The sequence below is a fragment of the Pteropus medius genome, unplaced genomic scaffold (genome assembly GCF_902729225.1).
Source record: "Pteropus medius unplaced genomic scaffold, Ma_sr-lr_union100, whole genome shotgun sequence".
Lineage (NCBI taxonomy): Eukaryota > Metazoa > Chordata > Mammalia > Chiroptera > Pteropodidae > Pteropus > Pteropus medius.
Genome location: NW_024344240.1, coordinates 8,806,948 through 8,827,359, shown reverse-complemented (window position 1 = coordinate 8,827,359; position 20,412 = coordinate 8,806,948). Strand labels below are relative to the sequence as shown.

At 37.9% G+C, this 20,412-nt stretch overlaps 1 protein-coding gene across 1 annotated transcript; it reads left to right on the top strand.

The window, feature by feature from the left end:
• The first annotated feature begins 8,539 nt into the window (after window positions 1-8,539).
• NPBWR1 (neuropeptides B and W receptor 1) lies at window positions 8,540-9,617 on the top strand. Its single transcript, XM_039869323.1, is given in 2 exon segments — window positions 8,540-8,794; window positions 8,797-9,617. Coding segments are annotated over 2 exon segments (990 nt in total). The 5' UTR covers window positions 8,540-8,625.
• The last annotated feature ends 10,795 nt before the right edge of the window (window positions 9,618-20,412 follow it).

Genomic DNA, 20,412 nt, shown 5'->3' with positions numbered 1-20,412 from the left:
ATAGACTAAGCTTTGTTGCCTTGGGTGTGGGGTAACATAGACAAAGACAAGCTCTTCTTATCCACTCCAATGCATCCAAACATATATATATATATATATGCATTGGAGTGAAGATATATATATATATATATATATATATATATATATATATATATATATATATATAGAGAGAGAGAGAGAGAGAGAGAGAGAGAGAGAAAGAGACAGAGAGAGACAGAGAGAGACAGAGAGAGAGAGAAAACTATATATATATATAGTTCTCTAATGGAATACTTGAACTTCTCTGGAAACCTGGACTTCCACAAAGGTGATAGCCCATGTCGATGTTCTGCAGATGCTCCTAGACAGTGGACAGGAGAGGCTAGAAGCAATTTACTGTCTCTTGTAGGTTCTATCTGCCTATTACCTGATACACCAATGTGCAAGACTCATTCTGAGTTCCTTGGTGTATAGTGCTTGGTCCCGCAAATCCCACAGAGGCACTTCTATTCATAGATGGATGCCAAATTTTTGTTGTTGAAACAAAGAACAAAAAGAATAAAAGATAGCTTATGCCATCGCAATGCAAACACTATACCCACTCATGGGTAGTGTAAATGCCTTATAACAGAATACTTCTAATTTTTCCTTCTCATTCTTTATATTTTTGTCATTAATTGTACTTATCCATAAGCTATAGTCACCAAATAGTTGCTAGTATTGTTTTGAATAGTTATCTGTTAAATCGAGCATAGGAAAAATAAAAGATTTTATCTTTATTTATTCCTCCTCTAAAAAAAAATTTCCTTTTTCTTAAAAATAAGGATTCAAGTTTCTGATATAATTTTTCTCTTCTCACTGAAGAGCTTCCTTTAACAATTCTTGTAAGAGAGATCTACTAGAAACAAATCCCCTCAATTTTTGTTTGTCTGAGAAAGTCTTTATTTTTTTTTCTTTATAAAATATAATTTTGCTAGATACAAAATTACAGGTTAGTGTTTGTTTTTTGTTTTTTTTTTTTTTTACTTTTAATACTTCAGATATTTCACTTCACTCTCCTCTTGCATGTATGGTTATTGACCAGAAAGCCGATGTAATTCTTATTTTTGTTCTATATATAAGGTGTTTTTTCCTCTGGCTTCTTTGAAGGTCTTTCGTTTTTCTTTTATTTTCTGCAATTTGAATGTAATACGCTTAGGTATTTTTTGGTATATTTCTTGCTTGGTGTTCTTTGAACTTCCTGAACCTGTAATTTGGTGTCTGTCATTAATTTTGGAAAATGCTCAGCCATTATTACTTCAAGTATTTCTTTTCTCTCATTCTTCTCTTCTTGGCATTTTCATTATGCAAAGATTTACACATTTTGTTATTATCTTACAGTTTTTGGATATTGTTCTATTTTAATAACTACTTTTTCTCTTTACATTTCAATTTGGGAAGTTTCTGTCAACATATATCCAAGCTCACTAGTTCTTTCCTTGGCCATATCTGTCTACTGATTAGTCTACCAAAGGTATTCTCATGAGGTATTCTCAAGTTGCTCCTGACTGCTTATAGTAAAATGCAAAGAGAGAAATGGATTGAAGACAGAATTCTTTGCCAAAAGGAACCATAACTTAAAGACTTGGAAAATTCTCAGCCTGTCCATATTATAAGAAAGAAAGTAAGAGTAAGGAAAGAAAGGAAAAGAAAGAAAGAAAGAAAGCGGCGAAAGAAAGAAAGGAAGGAAGAAGCGTGAAGGAAGGAATAATAGCGTGAAGGAAGGAAGGAAGGAAGGAAGGAAGGAAGGAAGAGAAGAAAGACGGCGAAAGAAAGAAAGGAAGGCGGCGAAGGAAGGAAGGAAGGCGAAGGAAGGAAGGAAGGAAGGAAGGAAGGAAGAAAGAAAGAAAGAAAGAAAGGAAGAAAGAGAAAGAAAGAAAAAATATGTTTGAGAGAGAACGCTAAGCGTGTTGTTGACCAACCATTTCATAAGATTAATGTGGATGTGAACCAGGGATCTAAACAGCAACTCCAGAAGAAACACTGCTAGTTTGAACTGAAAAGGATGGAAATAGGACAGAATGATAGAAGGCTGTCAGACTTCTTGGATTTTATAGAATGGGACCATAGAGTTATTTGACTGTGAACATGCACTAGTCTTCAAGACAAGAGAAGAAGACCCGAGAGGTACTTCAGAGATCATCTGGGCTGCCTCCTTGGTTTCCAAATGGGATTCTTTGCCTTGATTTCAACAGGCCAGTAGGCCTCCACACAAAGACTTTGGGGTAGGATTGTCTGGAGATGTGGGTGTTGGGCCATCTATAACCTTGGGGGTGAGACCCCCTGCTGGGAAGATCATGGGAGCAGGATCCCCACTTAGCAGAGCTATGGGGACAGAAGCTCTACCCCAGTGGGTTCAGAAGGCAGGATTTCTGTCCCAGTGGATAATATGGTAGAACATCAAGCCAAAGAGGATTATTCTTGAGACTTAAGATCTCACAGAATAAACCTTGCTAGATTTTAGACTTGCTTGGAATCTGTCACTCCTTCCTTCTTTTCCGTTTCTCTCTTTTGGAATGGAAATGTCTATTTTATGTCTGTCCCACCATTGTATTTTGGAAGCATATAACTTGATTTCACAGATTCACATCTAGATGGAAATCATGCTTCAAGATGAATATTACCTTGAATCTCACCCATTTCTGACTTAGATGATATTTAGATAAAACTTTAGATTTTAGACTTTACAGTTGATGCTGGAATGTTTTAACATTTGGTGGCTGTTTTGATGGAAGAAATGTATTTTGCATGTGTGAAGGACAAGATTTTGAAAGGGCCAGGAGTAGAATGCTATGTACTGAATGTTTGCATGTCCCCCAAAATTTATATGTCAAAGTCAATCCCAATATGATGGCATTTGGAAGTGGAGACTTTAGGGGATAATTAGGTTATGCGAGTGGAACCTTCATGAATAGGATTAGTGCCTTTATAAGAAGAGACATGAGAGAGATGTTCTCTTTTTCTGCCATGTAAGGATACAGAGAGAAGTCATCCATCTGCAAACTGGGAAGAGGGCTGTGACCAAGAACCAGACCACACTGGTACCCTTATCTTGAACTTCCAGCCTCCAGAACTAATATAAATTTCTGTTGTTTAAGTCACTCAGTCTGTAGCACGTTGTTATTGTAACCCAAACTGACTAAGACAGCATATTAATCATAGTTATTTTAAATTTCCAGTCTAATAGTTTCAAAATATCCGCCATAACTAAGCTGGTTCTGATGCTTGCTTTATCTCTTAACTGTTTTGCCTTTTAACATGTCTTGTAATTTATTTTGTTAAAATCCAGACATGATGAATTGGATAAAAGGAACTTTGGTAAGTAAGCATTTAATAAGCATTTTGTGAGAAGTTTTATGGTCACCTGGTCAGGAGTTATTTGCTACGTTTACTGTTTGGTGTAGCTGTAGGTGGTGTCAGTGGCTAATATTTCCTCTAGTGCCCTGGTTTTGTCTTCCCTGCTGTCTTTGGGGTTTCCTTCTCTTAAACAGTGTCTGAGATGTGCAGTTCTTTCCCTTATACCAAAGCCCTATGGATGTGGTGTTAAGGTGTAGAGGGAGGGGAAATTTGCCAGATTCCTATAATTAGGTCTCAGTCTTTCAGTGAGCCAGTGCCCCTGGGCTGTGACCTTCACAAGAGTTTCTCAGCTTTCTACTCAGGTGAGATAGGAATGCTAGAGGGGGTTGGGAGTTTGCCTTCCCCTGGTGTTTTCCTTCCCCTGATGTTAAAGATTAGAGGGAGCTGGAGTTGGGTATTCCCTTTACTTTACCTGGGTTAGGCACTGGTAAATAGTTTTATTTGAGGGCAGGCCTTTACTAAGGAGAACAGAAGCTCTGGATATATTTTGAAATGGTTATTTTTCCCCATTCCCTCAAGAAAGACCTAGGAAAATTTTGCAAGTTACAGCTGCACTAAACTAAGACACAATGATTACATTAGATATTAATATTTGTGATATCAATATTCAAATATTTAATTATATAATTTTCCAAAGTAAGAGGTGGTTGGAGTTAAACATTTTGTATTAGTAAAAACTATTGGTTTAAGCAATTCAAAGTACTATTGGAAATCTCTGTTTTGGCGATATCGTGGGTGGGCTTCAGGATATATAACGTATGTTTTCTATATAAATGTATATTTTACATATCTATTTATTCACTATTTTTTTGTGATTATAGTAATTTCACAAGTGCTGGAAGAACCACCTTCCTTATATATTGTCAAGTTCTTCTCTGTAGTATTTCATAGCCACAATTTTTATAAATATGGCTTTTACTATTATAAAAGTACTATATCTTCATTATAAAAAGTTTTGAAAAGTCAGAAAAGTGCAAAGAAAATGAAATTTACTGCTAAATTCATATCTTAATGAAATATTTTTAACATTTTGACATATATCTTTCATAATTATACACACTTATGAGTAATTATACATATGGAAACATACATATACACTTATAGTTTTTTTTGAGAATTTTTCAGTTTATTTGAGCCAAAACTGACAACATGTGCCAGAGAGAAGATAGCAAATGTTCCCAAGACACACACACATATATATATATATTTCTTATTTTATTAATTTTTTAATTACAGTTAACATTCAATATATTTAGCTCAGGTATACAGCATAATAGTTAGAGATTTATATAACTTATGAAGTGATTCTTCCCTGTATATACTTTTTAATGGTATTGTAAAGTCCTCACTTAAGGTCATTAAAAGGTTCTGTGACTTTAATAAAACAACATATAATGAAACCAATTTTACCATAGGTTAACTGATACAAACAAGAGTTAAGTTCCTATGGCATCTCTTTAATGTTGAACGAAACAGCATTATTTGAGGACCAGCTGTGTAGAAAACTTTATTAACTTCTGCTTCTCATTATAATAAAGTAGCTTGTGTCACACAAACCCTCCTATTATGAACTACCTTAAAAATTGAGAAAAGACTGAAATAGCTGTTTGAAGGTACTGAGGAACAACCAAAAAAGCCAGGATTTATGGGACCAGATTGAAATACAGAGAGAAAAAGGGTGAGAAACACACGTAAAAGAGAATGAAGATCTAACACATGTAATAAGAGTCCCGTTAGGAGAGAAGAGAGAGAATGAGACAGAATCAAAACTTGAGAGAATGCTGAGAATTTTCCAAAATTGAAACAAAAAATCAAGTCACAGATTTTAGAAGCTCTAAAATTCTAACCTGGATAAGTGGGAAAAAAATTACTCTTAGGCCATCATAGTACAGAAACTGAAATGCAAAATCAAAAACATAATTAAAGAACAATTGCAGGGAAAAAAAAAGGCAAATTACCTTCAAAAGAGCTGCAATAGGACAGGAAAAAAATGATTCCAATAAAAACAGTGAAAGCAAAAAAAAAAAAAAAGAAACTTATTTAAACTGTAGCAAGTATACAATTGAAAACCTAGAATTTCATATCCAAAAGTGAAGGGGAAATAAAGAAATTTCAGGCCAAAAGAACAGTGGTAAGAGTTTTTACCTGCAGAACAGCATTTAAAGTATAAGGGAGTTCTTTAATTATAATGAACAGGAAAGAAGAGGACCAGAAATATAGTATGTGGGTACATATAGTGGCATGTTTATTATTTCAAACAATAATAATAATGGTCTGTAGGGTTTAAAGTGCATACATAGATTTAGAATATACATTAACAGTAGCACAAAAAGAGGAAGAAAATAAATGGAGTTTAACTGTTAAAAAGTCCTTGCATTGTTAAGAAGGTTGTAAAAGTAATAATTTAGGCTAGACATTAAAAAGTCAAGGATACATAGTATAATCTCTAGGATGTCTCTAACTATAATAAAGACATGTAGAAATAATAAGTTAATGAAGTGAAGGAGACTGTAATAAAAAATTACATTTTAATCAAAAGCAATATAAGAAAGGTAAAAAGAGACAGAAATGAGAAGTAGAAAACAAAGGAGAATATATTAGGTATACCTTAATATTATCTATAACTACATTAAATTTATTACAAGCTAAATACTCCAATTTGAAGACAAATAATTGTCAGACTGGATTTAAAAAAACTATAATGCTTATATGGGACATAATTTAAATTTAAGGACACAGAAAGTTTTAAAATAAAAGGATTTAACAAATGATATTCCATGATAATATAAGAGACATGCAGCTGTAGTAATATCAAAGGAGACTAAATACAGAAAGAAGGATATTTTGTAATGATAAAAGAGTCCATTCCACTGAGAAATATAATAGTCTTGTTTGTGTGTGCCTAATAAAACAGCATCAAATTATTCAGTAAAGCTGACAGAATTAAAAGTATAATTAGAGAAATTAGCGATTATTGATTGACATTTTTAAATATCTCTCTCAGTACTGATAAAATAATCAGATAACAATACTAGTAGAAGATTTAAACAACACAATAAATTTGACTAGTTGACACATGTAGTTTTTCACCTAATGAATGTAGAACACACATCATTTTCATGTAAACATGAAAGTCATTGGAAAAATAACTATATTGAGTAATGTCTCAACAAATGCCAATGAATTGAAATCATATTGAATATATTCTCGGTCCACAGTGTAATTAAGCTAGAAATTAATAATTCAAATGCTAGAAACTCTCCAAATATTTGAAAATTAAGCAACTATAGTATATATGTGTGTGTATATATATACACACACATGCATACACACACAGGTTTATGTGTATGCATTCATCTATGTGTGTATTTATATATGTTATAATACTCCTTTTTAGTTTCACTTAACATTATATAGTGTTTTTTCACATTTTTCCTCATAGATATAGCTTAGCCTTTCCTGTCATTTTCTTCATACAAAGCATGAGACTGCAGAGAAGCCAGAATTATATAGATTCCTAATTAAAGAGTGAATTGAGTGGGTAAAGGAAAACGGTTGTATTTCTGCTCCCAGAGGCTTCTTCCACGGGCTACTTCCAGTCTCCCTTTCAGTATCTCAGTACCTCTCCTCCAAAAATGCACCATAAAGGACCAAAAATGCACATTATTTGGGCTTTTTCCTGCTCTTCTGGAGGGGAAATTTATTAGAGGGAAGCAGGATAGAATCCTGTGTTTTAATTCACTGACTTTCCCAAAGAGAAAGTAGAAGGAGAAAATAGAAATTAGAGAGACCTAATATTTAGTTTATTTCATTCAATCCACAAAGATGAGTTGCCCACTGAGTTTCGCTTTAGAGAGGAAGAATTGAAAGCTCAGTGAGAGAGCGATATTGGAGCGCAGGTCTGTCTCTGCTCTGCCTTGCTTCGCAACAGCGCGGTGGTGGTGGTTGCAGGGTAGTTCTCTTTAGGGGGAGAATCGGGACTGTGTTGAAAAACTTACGTTTTATGAAACATACCGTAAAAGCCTTTCAGAAGCAGTTTGTTAATAAGGTCATTACTTACATATATTTTTAGAAAGCCTGAAGTATCTCAAATTGTTTGTTAGTAACGATCTTGTAATTCTGTCAGTACCGAAGTATTAGAAAACGGCTAATTTGCATTTTAAAATTTCACTCACTTTTCCCTTTTGTATAAATATGTAGTATAAATGTAATTTGAAATTTAAAATTACATTAGTCCATTTGGGGTATGGCGTTTAAAAAATGGATGGGAGCGTCAACTGCATTATTCTTTTTAAATTACACTTTAACTTTGGTTTTCCTAAATTTAATTCTTAACAGAAGAGCTTATTATTTGAAACGGAGTGAGGTTACACTTCTGTAAAGAAGAAAAGAATTTAGTAATTTTCGAGTAACTCTGTCCTCTGTCCCACTGCCGTTTCCCAGATTTGGGATTCCATCCCTCTCGCCCCCCAAAGCTGCAAGTCTCCTAGCCTAACCTATGCTTGGATTTGGGGTGGGGGTGGGGCGCGGTCCTGGCCGTGGAGCGTCTTATGCGGCTGCGCCACTCCTAAGCTTCAAGGTGCACCGAAGGGACAGCTGAGGCTCGAGTTGGCGCCTCCCTGCTTATTCCCAGAGCCCGACACTCAGCTGGCTGGTGCTGCAGCATCTCCAGCAGCCCGCATCCGGCTCTCCAGACGGCTCCAGAAAAGGTAGACCTTTTCCTAGCCAGGTGAGGTCGAGACTGTAGTTGAGCTTGCTGTTAACGAGGCGCACGGCACCTAGAGGGACCGACGCTTGTTTGCCACTGCAGAATTCGCTGGGGTGACCCAGGTCTGCCAGGGGTATCCTAAAACAGGGGAGATGGGTGTTCTTCCTAGAAGAAGTAAGGGCTTTTTCCTTTCTGGCGCTTCGTTTGATGTATTCAACTGGTTAGAATAAGATTTCAACAGGTAGCAGAGAGCGATCACGTGGGGGCAGATTTGGGATGCCATCCCCTCGCCCCCCAAAGCGGCAAGTCTACTAGCCTAACCTATGCTTTCAATTCCTCTTTTCAGCCCCCGGAATCCACAATGACAGTGGGCTAGGAAGGCGGATGGGAACGCTCCTCCCCTAGAAAGGCCGGAAAAGAGCTTTGAGCGCCTCCGCGAGTTCCCCGGCGCACATCAGCGCCGACGCCGGGTTCGGGACCTCAGAGCTCCGCAGGGCCGCGGTGGAGGAAGCGGAATCGCACGCCCTCCACCCCTCGCGGATATGTACAACGTGTCGTACTCGGAGCTGGGGCCTTCAAACACGTCGTGCTCTGGTCCCGCGCTGGGCTGCCTCAATGCGTCGAGCCCGCTACCACCGCCACCGTCGCCGCCACTGGCCTTGGCGGTGCCAGTGGTCTATGCGGTGATCTGCGCAGTGGGTCTGACGGGTAACTCGCCGTGCTGTACGTGCTGCTGCGGGCGCCCCGCAAGAAGACTGTCACCAACCTGTTTATCCTCAATCTGGCCATCGCTGACGAACTCTTCACGCTCGTGCTGCCCATTAATATCGCCGACTTCCTGCTGCGACAGTGGCCCTTCGGGGAGCTCATGTGCAAGCTCATCGTGGCCATCGACCAGTACAACACCTTCTCCAGCCTCTATTTCCTCACCGTCATGAGCGCCGACCGCTACCTGGTGGTGCTGGCCACTGCGGAATCGCGCCGGGTGACGCGCCGCACCTATGGCGCTGCTTGCGCTGTGAGCCTGGCTGTGTGGGGGCTTGTGACTCTGGTCGTGCTGCCTTTCGCGATCTTCGCCGGGCTCGACGATGAGCAGGGTCGGCGCGAGTGCGTGCTTGTCTTCCCTCAGCCCGAGGCCTTCTGGTGGCGAGTGAGCCGCCTCTACACACTGGTGCTCGGCTTCGTCATCCCGGTGTCCACCATCTGCGTGCTCTATATCACTCTGCTGTGCCGGCTGCGCGCCATACGCCTCGATAGTCACGCCAAGGCCCTAGACCGCGCTAAGAAGCGGGTGACTTTTTTGGTGGTGGTGATCCTGGCCGTGTGCCTCCTCTGCTGGACACCCTACCACCTGAGCACCGTGGTGGCTCTCACCACCGACCTCCCGCAGACACCGCTGGTCATCGCGGTCTCTTACTTCATCACCAGCCTGAGCTATGCCAACAGCTGCCTCAACCCCTTCCTATACGCCTTCCTGGACGACAGCTTCCGCAGGAGCCTCCACCAGATGCTAGCGTGCCGCACCGCCGCCTGACCGCCCCACACGCCCTGCTCTCCCACTCTGGCACCGCCGGGTGTGCAGCGCTCGGAGTGCAGTCCCCGACCACAATCTTCCCCACCTCGCTCCCATATTTGCTAGAGAAGCAGATTCTTGGACTCTGCCTCAGATCCAGTGAATCAGACGCCCTGTGGCTGCGCTCGCAATTTGAATTTGCCAGGCCTTCCAAGTGATGCAGGAGCACGCTGAGTGTGAGGAGCACGCCGAGTGTGAGGATCATTGCAGCCGAGAACGTACACTGACAGCTTCCTAATGCCAAAGGCCACCGAGTCGACCCCTAAACTTGACAAGGGAGTGAAGTAGGAGGAGAGGAGGAAGACAGAACTGCTGAGAACCCCCTTACAGTTCCCCTACTTCCCTCTCTCCCAAGCTGTGCGCAACCCGGTCTCTCTAGGTGGAGCCCTCGGCGCTCTGACGGAGTGAGACCCGAGGATGCGCAGGCGCCCCCCGGCGTCCGCTCCGAGTTCGCCTCCGCACTTTGCTGTTTGGGTTTTCAGTAGCAACTGACTATGCTTCGCTCAAGCCGCGAACAGCATTGCGAATCCCCTAGCCCTACTCGGAGTGCTCTAACAGCTGGAGAAGAGGGTCAAGGCGCCTGCGTTCCGCGACCACTTCTCCGAGGTGCGGGGAGATGGCTGACGAGAACGCCCGGGCCTCTTCCCAGCAGCCTGGCAGGGGTGTGTGTGCGTGTGTGTGTCTAGCAGAGGCGTGGGGTGAAAGAGGCTGGAGCCTGGCCGTGACTCCCTACAGTAGTGATAAGACTAGTGATGAGTCCCCCTTCCTGTTCCAGCCCTTTCTTTCTTTCCCTTTCCTCTTTCCTACCCATGCTCTCACCTAAAATCCTCTACGACTATTAGGCTGCAAGGGACTCGGCTTGCTCCACTAGGGGAAAAGCCAAGAGCCGGAGTTGCCCAGGCGCCCTATTGTGGCGCCCCCCTGCGGAGCCAGCTGTCCAGCTGGGAGCGTCCTGAAATGGATTTCTGCATTTGTAGTTGAGCGCACCTGCTAATTGGCTCTCTACACCGCCTGCTTGCTAATAGTCGCGTCCTTCTACAGGAGACTTCGTTATCACCACACCATTTAGTCCTCGTGGACCTCTCGTACGACTTGGGCCAGTTCGTTTCAATTCTTTGCGTATTGTTTTCCAGGACTGAGAACTTTATAAATATATATGTCCTAACCTCACAAGTTTCTGTGAAGAGCAAATGAGATTAAAGAGAAATGTATATTCATTCTTTTATTCTCTTTCTTCTCTTATTCTTCATCTCTTTCGCCTTAGGGAGAGCCAGGAAGCTGAAATTACTGAGGCCCTCATATCTCTCTCTCCTGGATTTCTTTACACAGGGAGCTACGGATCAGGCATTCTTTATTCCTTAGGCCCAGACAGCACCTGGCAGTCAGGTGAACCTGTTTAATATTTGGTTCTGGAATCACAAGGAAGACCAGCCAGCACCCTACCTTTATTTTATCTCCACTTATGGGAGGCGAAAGTGGATGAAGAGAGAGGATTGACACTTGGGTTTACCCAACCGTCTGAAGTTTGTGCCTCAGATTACGGTCATTGATTATAGTTTTTTAAAAGGTAGTTGTTTTCTTTGGGGTGAGTTCCACGGACATGAAAATTTCTAAAAATAATTTTTTCGTGTATGTCTCAGTGTTAAGTGTGAGAAAGAGTGTTAGTGTCACCAGCAGGTTTTATTTACTTAGTTTGATGGGCATTGATCAATTGCTCAAATATTTAGGTTCAAAGTAGCTTTTAAAAAATATGTGGAAAAGAAAAACTCTCTTTTGTAGGGGGGATACAAATCCGCTCTCTGATTTGGGTGAATGAGAATTGTTTCTTTAGCTCTTGAAATTATTAGCGACAATGATGTAATTCATAGCAATCAGTTTAGAAAATCTAAATTTAGAAACCTATTTTGAGTGACTGATAATAAATTGTTCAAAATACAGTTTTTTTATTTCCAATGCATTTCAAATGATGGACATCATGATATTTGAACAGTCTTCTGGTAGTGGAATTCATTATAGTATCTCTCAAATTTCTTGGAAACATTTTATTGATTTTCTTTATATCTCAAAAATTATTTTATGATTCTGCATTAGTTTTTTTTTTTAAATTAAAACTTTAAGCTTAGAGTAACTGCCGTATCATCTAAAGTGACAAAGAGTAAAGTGGCCACAAACAGAACCAGGTACAGTCATCTGGATTTGAAATCTCATTTATCTTCAAAAACTCAATAACTGTGCTTTGACATCCTCTGGACACAGATGGGGAGAGAGAGCTGAATGATCCATCTGTTCATTGCATCCCTCCTACCACAGATTGACCTGGAACTGCCTTAGAATCTCCTGCTAGGACTGCTGGAAAAACATACGAACTGACATTGGCTTTGTTGTCCACAGAGAGGCACAGGTTGGCATCCTAGTATGGCACATGTTTGATTAAACAGGACTCAGTAGTTAAGTATCACTCCAGCTTTCTAAATCATTGGAAGAACTGTTGTATCATTATTTATAGGTTATTGCCTTCACATTAACATGTAGAAGTCCAGATTGTATGACTCAGACTTCCTTTTGTGTCTTAGGTCTTATGTAGGGTAAATGTGCAAATAGCTCTGTAAAAGTAGAATTTCTTTACATCATTGTACTGCAGTTATTTTAATTTTGTGTTGAATTCTTGCACTCTTCATGTAAACTATATTATTTGATTATACCATTTCTGATATTTAAAAATGTCTACTTGGTTTTAGTTAACTTAGTAAAGTTCTGTGGTATATGTGCTTAGGCTTTCTCTTGAACAATGCAGAAACTCTACTAGTTCACACTGAGAGAAACTCAGTTTAAAATAAAAGTTGAAACATTCTGTGTGATAAGTGAATATTCTATTGCCTGGGAAAATAGGATCCATAATTCATCTCTGTAGTGTGCATGCATTATTAATTTTTAAAATATCATCTTATGGAAAAGTTATCTAATAGATAAGTAGTGGATAAATAGAAACATTTGACAGGACAAGATTAAAGAAGGAAATTCCCCTTATTTTGGTTGATTATAAAAATGATGTATGACTGATGATCAGCACAAAAACTCTATAACGTGCTGGGCAGAAAAAGGATAGTAAGCTTTTATCATATAATCACAAAACTTGTTTCTTGAATATTTCTTGACAGAGAAAGTGAAATGCAGGGAAGTGGATCAATTTGGCCAGGCCCATGGAGGCCCATCTCAACCAATCAGAGCAATATGTTTCCAATTCTAGGAAAGTTCCACCTCATCTTATTCCAGAAGAGATTATTAGATCATAGAAAACATTAATGTCTGAAATATTGAATGAATCAAGCAGTATATATCTATTATATCAATGTCATACAAAGGGAGGATAAGATTTAATAATAAAAATTCAGTCCTAATTCAGAGTTTTGAAAGTGTATGGTGTCGTTAAAGGTTATATAGTAATTAAAATTCCTTGACCAAGGGTAGCTGCACTCATGGCTCAAATACAAGAGCACCAGAACATTGTAATCTGCATGCTTTATGCATATGGAGTTGCCCTCCAAGGCATAACATTTATGTAGAATAGAGTGTTAATGGTACTTTCATTTTTTTAATTATTAAAAAAAATTTTCAATTACAGTTGGCATACAGTATTATATAGTTTCAGGTATACAATATAATGATTAGACATTTATATAACTCACAAAATGATCACCCTGATAAATCTAGTACCTATCTGACACCATACATAGTTATTACAATAGTATTGACTATATTCCTTATGCTATACTTTACATTCCCATGACTATTTTGTAACTAACAATTTGTACTTCTTAATCCCTTCTCCTTTTTCACCCCCCAAGCTCCCTCCCTTTGGCTACCATCAAATTGTTATCTCTATCTATGAGTTTGTTTCTATTTTGTTTGTTTATTTTGTTCTTTAGATTTCACATGTTTTTCCCTATCTGGCTTACTCCACTCAGCACAGTACCCTCTAGCTCCATCCATGATGTTGCGGATGGCAAGATTTCATTTTTTAAAATTTATTTTTATGGCTGAGTAATATTCCATTGTATATATGTACCACCTCTTCTTTATCTATTCATTCATTGATGGACACCCAGGTTGCCTCCATATCTTGGCTATTGTAAATAATGCTGCAATGAACATATGGATGCACATGTCCCTTTAAAGTAGTGTTTTGGATTTCTTTGGATAAATACTCAGAAGTGGAATTACTGGGTCCTTCTTTGTCTCTTGTTATAGCCTTCATTTTAAAGCCTGTTTTGTCTGGTGTAAGTATTGCTACCCTAGCTTTTGTTTGTCTCTATTTTCATGAAATATCTTTTCCATCCTTTCCTTTGAGTCTGTGTGTGTCTTTCGATCTGAAATGACTTTCTTGTAGGCAGCATATGTAAGGGTCTTGGAGCATTTAATCCATTCATATCTAAAAAAAATGTTGATGAATATATAGTTATAGCCATTTTACTAAATTTTTTATTTCTTCTTCTTATTTTCTTCCTCCTGCCTTCCTTCCTCATCTTCTCCTTTTCCAGAAGTCTCTCTAATATTTTTTGTAGTACTGGTTTGGTGTTGATGAACTCCCTTAGCATTTTATCTGTCTTTTGATTCTAAATGATTGCCATGTTGGGTAGAGTAATCTTGATTGTAGGTCCTCACTTTTCACCACTTTGACTATTTTGTGCCAATCCCTCTGGCCTGTGAAGTTTCTGTTGAGAAATCAGCTGACAGTATTATGGGAACTCCCTGATAGGTAACTAATTGATTTTCTCTTGATGCTTTCAAGATTCTCTCTGTGTCTTTAACATTTGGCATTTTAATTATAATTTGTGTTGGCATGGGCTTCTTTGGGTTCATCTTGTTTGAGACCCTTTGAGCATTCTGCATTTGTATGTCTATTTCCTTCACCAAGCTAGGGAAGTTTTCTGTCATTATTTCTTCAAATAAATTTTCAGTTCCTTGCTCTCTTTTCTTCTTCTTCTGGTACTCCTAATATGGGAATGTTGGTACACTTGATGTTGTCCCAGAAGACTTTTAAACTATCCTCATTTGTTTGGCTTTTTTTTTCTTGTTGCTGTTATGATCGGATGTTTTCTGCTACTTTACCTTCTAAATCACTGATTTGATTCTCTGCTTCATCTAATCTATTGTTGAGTCCTCCTAAGATATTCTTTATTTCAATTCAGTTATTGTATTCTTCATTTCTGACTGGTTCTTTTTTACATTTTGTATCTCCGTTTTTATGTTTTCTATCTCTTTGTTAAAGTTCTCACTGAATTCAGCTACTCTTCTCCTAAGTACATTGAGCATCCTTATAACCAGTGTTTTGAACTCTATCTAGTAGATTGCTTTTCTCCATTTTGTTTAGTTCTTTTTCTGGAGCTTTGTTCTGTTCTTTCATTTGGGACATGTTTCTTTGTCTCCCCATTTTGGCTGCCTCCTTGTGTTTGTTTCTATGTACTAGCTGGGGCTGCTATATCCCCCTGTTTTAGTAGAATGGCCTATTGTAGTAAGTGTCCGTGGGGCCAAGTGGCACAATCTCCCTGGTCACCTGAGCACACCTGAGTTAGGTGTTCCAGGTGTATCCCTTGTATGGGTTGTGTGTGCCTTCTTGTTGTGGTTGAGCCTTGGTTGCTCTTTTCAAATCAATGGGAGGGATTGACCCTCAGGCTGATTGGTTATGAAGAATGGCCAGGACTATAGTGGAAGAGCTTTTGTACAGGAGCTGACTTTCTGGGGCAAGATCTGTTTAATGTGGCTCTGATGCCTGCCCAGTTTGATTGACACCTCTATTGCTATAGAACAGAGTTTTGCAATGGATAACATTATCCTTGAATTTAGGGCAAGATACATTTGTTTATTTATACCATATTTCATAAGGTTACATGAAGACATATCACATCACTTTAAAAAAAAGATGAAAAAGAGAAGAAAAGTTAAAATGACATCTCTGAGAAACTCTTTTAAAATAGATAAGCTTCATGTTCCTCACAGGTCAGAACAGGATTTCTCTTTTGACAAATATCTGCTGGCAGCGAGAATAGATTATATTCTTTGCAAAGGCTTCAAGTGCCCCAGTGGATCATGGCCTAGGGAGTCAGCTCACATCTTTCTGTGAAATCTGGATCCTCTGCCAAGGACTGTGTGACCAGTAGAGGTGTCCTGAGGCTGAGTCATTGACTGCACTAACTAGGCCACTGCACACCATAGAAGAGCGGGGGAAATTACAATGTCGAATTGTGGATGGCGCACAATGTAAGAGAGATGGTTAGTGTTGCCAAAGACAGGGACTTGCCATTTATGGATACTAAATAGTAATAAAATGGTTTTGTGAGTGGTTCTTCCATTTGAAAAATTAGTTTACTTTAAACAGTAGTGAATTATCAGAAAAAATCTATTCAGTATAGATTATACGAATGAAGCGCTTGTAATTAGAAAAGACCTAAATATTTACACTTGTAAAAGTACTGAGTATATTATTCATATTCTCTTATAGGACATTGCTTTGAAACCTGTAACTCCTGCTTCTCACGTAACTGCTGCTCTTATTGCTATATTTTTATTTGTTTTCTTTACTGGGGAAATCCAGGGATCCTAATTAAAAGGGAGTTTCTCACATACTTCTTAGAGAAATTGCATCTCAGGTTTATTATTGTCATTTTTCATTATATTTAAAATTCATGGTATACCTTTAAATATATTTATTTAAAATTCAAATGTATTTTAAATACACAATGTATATTAAATAATGAAACCTCTTGTGATTTCTATACTACCAGTTGAAAGGAGGAATGCGTTTATCTCACTTTCTATTGAATTTTTCTGCAATGATGTTAATAACTCATTCAGTGTTTTGAGATATCACTTAAAAATTTAAGCCCAATGCATGTTTAATTTTTATTTCTGAAGTAGTTTTATTTTTTAAAGTTATACAGATGCATGATTTAAATTTTAAAACTTTAAACTTTGATACTCTGATTTTACTGAGAGATTAATAACCAGCAGTTGCCTGCCTAGTCTTTCCAGCCCTGAGTCTTTTTCAGAACTCATTTGGTTGTGTTTTCTGGGATTTATCTCCCTATTGCTAAATTATAGGTTTACACCTCAATGTTTTAATTCATTAAATTTAGACATTATAAGTGAAAAGATTGGGGGAGGGTTGGTACTTTTGAAAGCTACTTGTTTTGAAGGAAATCTCTCCATTCATTCTATTTTCGGACTTTTACTCTCCCTATTTTTGTTTCAATACTTGGTTCCTGTATTTTGCACAGCCTGATTCCCTGTGCCCAGTGCATCTCTGGGTACAATCTCTCCGGAACATGGGCTTCATTTCCCACAGGACTAGGGAGGAAGGCTACCTCTGGCTGCATGTGTCAGATGTGACGGTCTAAGCACTTCTTTTACAGACTTTTGTTCAGTCTCCTTGTTTATATTCTTGCAGATCACTCTCAACTCCTATGGGCAAAGTGGCCTCCTGGTGTGCTTTGGAAACAAATCAGATGGAGTTGGTGTGTCCCTCTGTAGGCTTTTCTTCCCTTTGTTACTTATAAACGCTCCTTCTGCTACCATCCTCTCAAAATCTGCTCTCTCCATTCTGTTGTCTCTGATCCAGTTCTCTCTGTCCATTTAAAATTTTTCTTTCCTATTACTATAGAAGGAGTTTAAGAGAAAAATAACAATAAAATATTGTATAAATGTCATTTTAAACTAGTATATACATGTATAGTATGTATATGTACATGTATTAATGTGTGTGTAAAACAGGTGAGATAGAAATTTTAGTGAAATTTCTTATTGGCCTTAAAGAACTCAGTAAGAAATCAGTTACTTGGAAGAAGCTTAGTGTCTAAAGATATATATGTCATCCAAAATATCATAAAATGGGAATTAAAAGGTAAATTCAAGCAATCTAAAGTATTATGTTTCTCTGTCAACAAGCATTCTCATATTTGGAGATACCTAAACGCAGTTGGTCAAGAAAACCTAATCCACTTGAAGCAGAACTTTATCTGCATATAATTCAGTGCCACTTACATGCCCAGGCACAGCTGACATGGGCAGCATCGTTCAGATCTTCCCAGGCTGCTTTTGAGACCCATTTAGTCAGGTTCCAGGAAGCAGCATTTCTAAAGCTCCCAGCCCAGACCTCAGAATAAGGTAACGTGGAGCAAAGCCACTCAGCTGACACACCTCTGTGGAGAATAAGTGCTTGCCATTATATGCCACTAAAATATGTACTATGATTGTGGCAAAAACAGAGATAGCTGACAAAATTTTACTCTCACACATATCATTACATGAATAACTGATTTGGGAACTGCTTTGACCAATAGTATTCAAAAACTTGCTCTTTTTCTTGCCTTATCGTTGTTTAAGTTATGGTTCATAATAACAAACTAGAATCATTTAAGCAACTAATCATAGTGTCTAAAATATCAAAATATTGATTGCTTAGGTTTCCCAGAGCAGTGATGTCTCCTGATTGTAGGTCATTTTTTTTTTTTAATCATATAAGAATTATTTCTTGGCCTACTGTCATGTTTCAAAGCTCTATTATTTTCCTGCCATTAGTATATGGAAATATAAATAACCCTCAAAATAAACATTGTTTTTATGCTCAATAAGTAAAAATTAAAACTGGTTTAATTAATTCTATTTGTTATTTCAGTAGGAGGAGCCAAATTGATAAAAATGTCTGTGGGAGCTAGGTTTCTTCCCTACTCTTTAAGGCATTTGTAAAAGCTGGGCTTACCTGCCACCTTAAGAATGACTTACGCAGAAAAATAAGGCTTTGTAGTTGCAGCTGTGCTAGCTTTTTTTTTTTTTTTAAATATAATATACTCAGAAAACTTCAAGAAAAAATTATTTTTTTCACTTGTGTTCTTGTTTTTTATAGGTTTCCTAATTATCGTTTCTAATAGCATACTATTCTATAGCAAAAATATAATAATCTTTGTTATTTCTCTATTGTTGTTTCTTCATTTTTCTTACTTAAAATATTTTTTCTTATTACTGTATGGGTATCTTCATCTTTATTCATATGTTTCATCTTTATTTTATTTTTATCATTTCTATATGGTATGGCTAGAAGTGGAATTACTCTCTCGACTTCTCACATCTAAGTCTGAAGCCTTTTCATCTTCCCCATCTCCCTCCCGTCACGTGGGGAAGTCTCTCCCCAATCAAAAAGCAACCACATTGCATGTGCTCTCCATTCTTTTTCTTCTCTCTTGCTCAAAGGCTTATTCCTTTCAGCTATCGTCATTCTCTCCTAAATTATCTTCATCTACCTTCTACTATATAATATTTATTGGCATTTAAACATTCTAATATCTTCAACAATAAAAAAAAAGCTTCCTTAAACTTTTCTTTGCAGATGAATGCCAGCTAATAAATGTAGAAGAGATGACAGAATTAGAAAAATCACCATTCTGCAGTTAGAATATCAATGACTTTGTAATATTGATTCAAGCACAGCTTATCGGTGGGTACCAAAACTATTAAGTAAAAGATTTATTGAGAATAGAATATTTTCAAGGTGTCAAAATATCACCTGAAAGATTGCTTGCTAACTGCAAGAGTAAAAATTTACCTTCATAAAGGAGAAATCTGGTTGGGTCATCTAGTAACCTAATTTAGTATAATTAATGACAAGACAACCTGACATTGTGTGCTATGTACAGTAACATGTACCTATATTTATGCATATACATATACCATGCAGTATGATATATACAAGACCACTGTATGTGTTTAACTGTAACTTAATCAAACATTTGACTAAGTTCTGGTTAATAGAGAAAAACTGGGAATAGAGGAACAAGAAAAAGAATACCATGAAGAAACAATGACACACATCTAAAATGTGGGAAATTCTATAAGACAACCATCTTATTGAATTTTTCAAAAAATCAATGTGACACACACCCACAAGAGATGAGGAAAATGTTCTAGATTAAAGGAGGCTAAAGAAAAATAATGATTAAAGACAATGCAGACATCTTGACTGGATCCTGATTTGAAATACCAGCTGTAAAAGGGTTTCAGGAATTTTTTTTTTTTTTTGGAATTTCCTTGGTTGTGATAACAATACTTTGGTTACATAAGACAATTTCTCCATTCTTGAGACATAAAAATATAAACATTTAGAGATTGTGTCATGATATCTGTCATTTATTTTCAAACTATTTGGCAAATATCTCTGTGTGTGTATCTATAAAAACAAAGCAAATATATCAAAATATTTACAGTTAGAGGGAAAACAAATGTTCATTGTATTTTTAACTCTTCTGTATGTGTAAAGAACTTCATAAAGTTTTCTGTTTATGAAAAGTTTATGTTTTATACTTTTTCTGTATGTTCAAACACCTTTTGCAGAAAGAAAATACGAACTTAAAAAGGAGAAATAGTCTTTGACTATATATCTCTCCTAGGTCTATCGATCCTTTATCTACATCCCTCTATAGCCAGTCTTCGGAGAGTTGCACCACATTTTGTCTGCCCTTCCTCCCTCTTGTCCTCTCTGCAGTGCATTCTAATCTTATTTTCCCCAAACTGTCAACCTAACCTTCTGGTCCTCCTCCTTTTTTATTTTACCTCAAAATGTTGGCGGCTCTCAGTTCTAGCTTTCTTTCTTTGCACACCTTCTGCCAGTGATCTGAACAAATCTGAGGTGTCAAATCTGAATTCACTGATGATGCCCAGATTTCCTGTCCAGCAAACATTTCCTCTGATCCTTAGACTTGTATGCCTA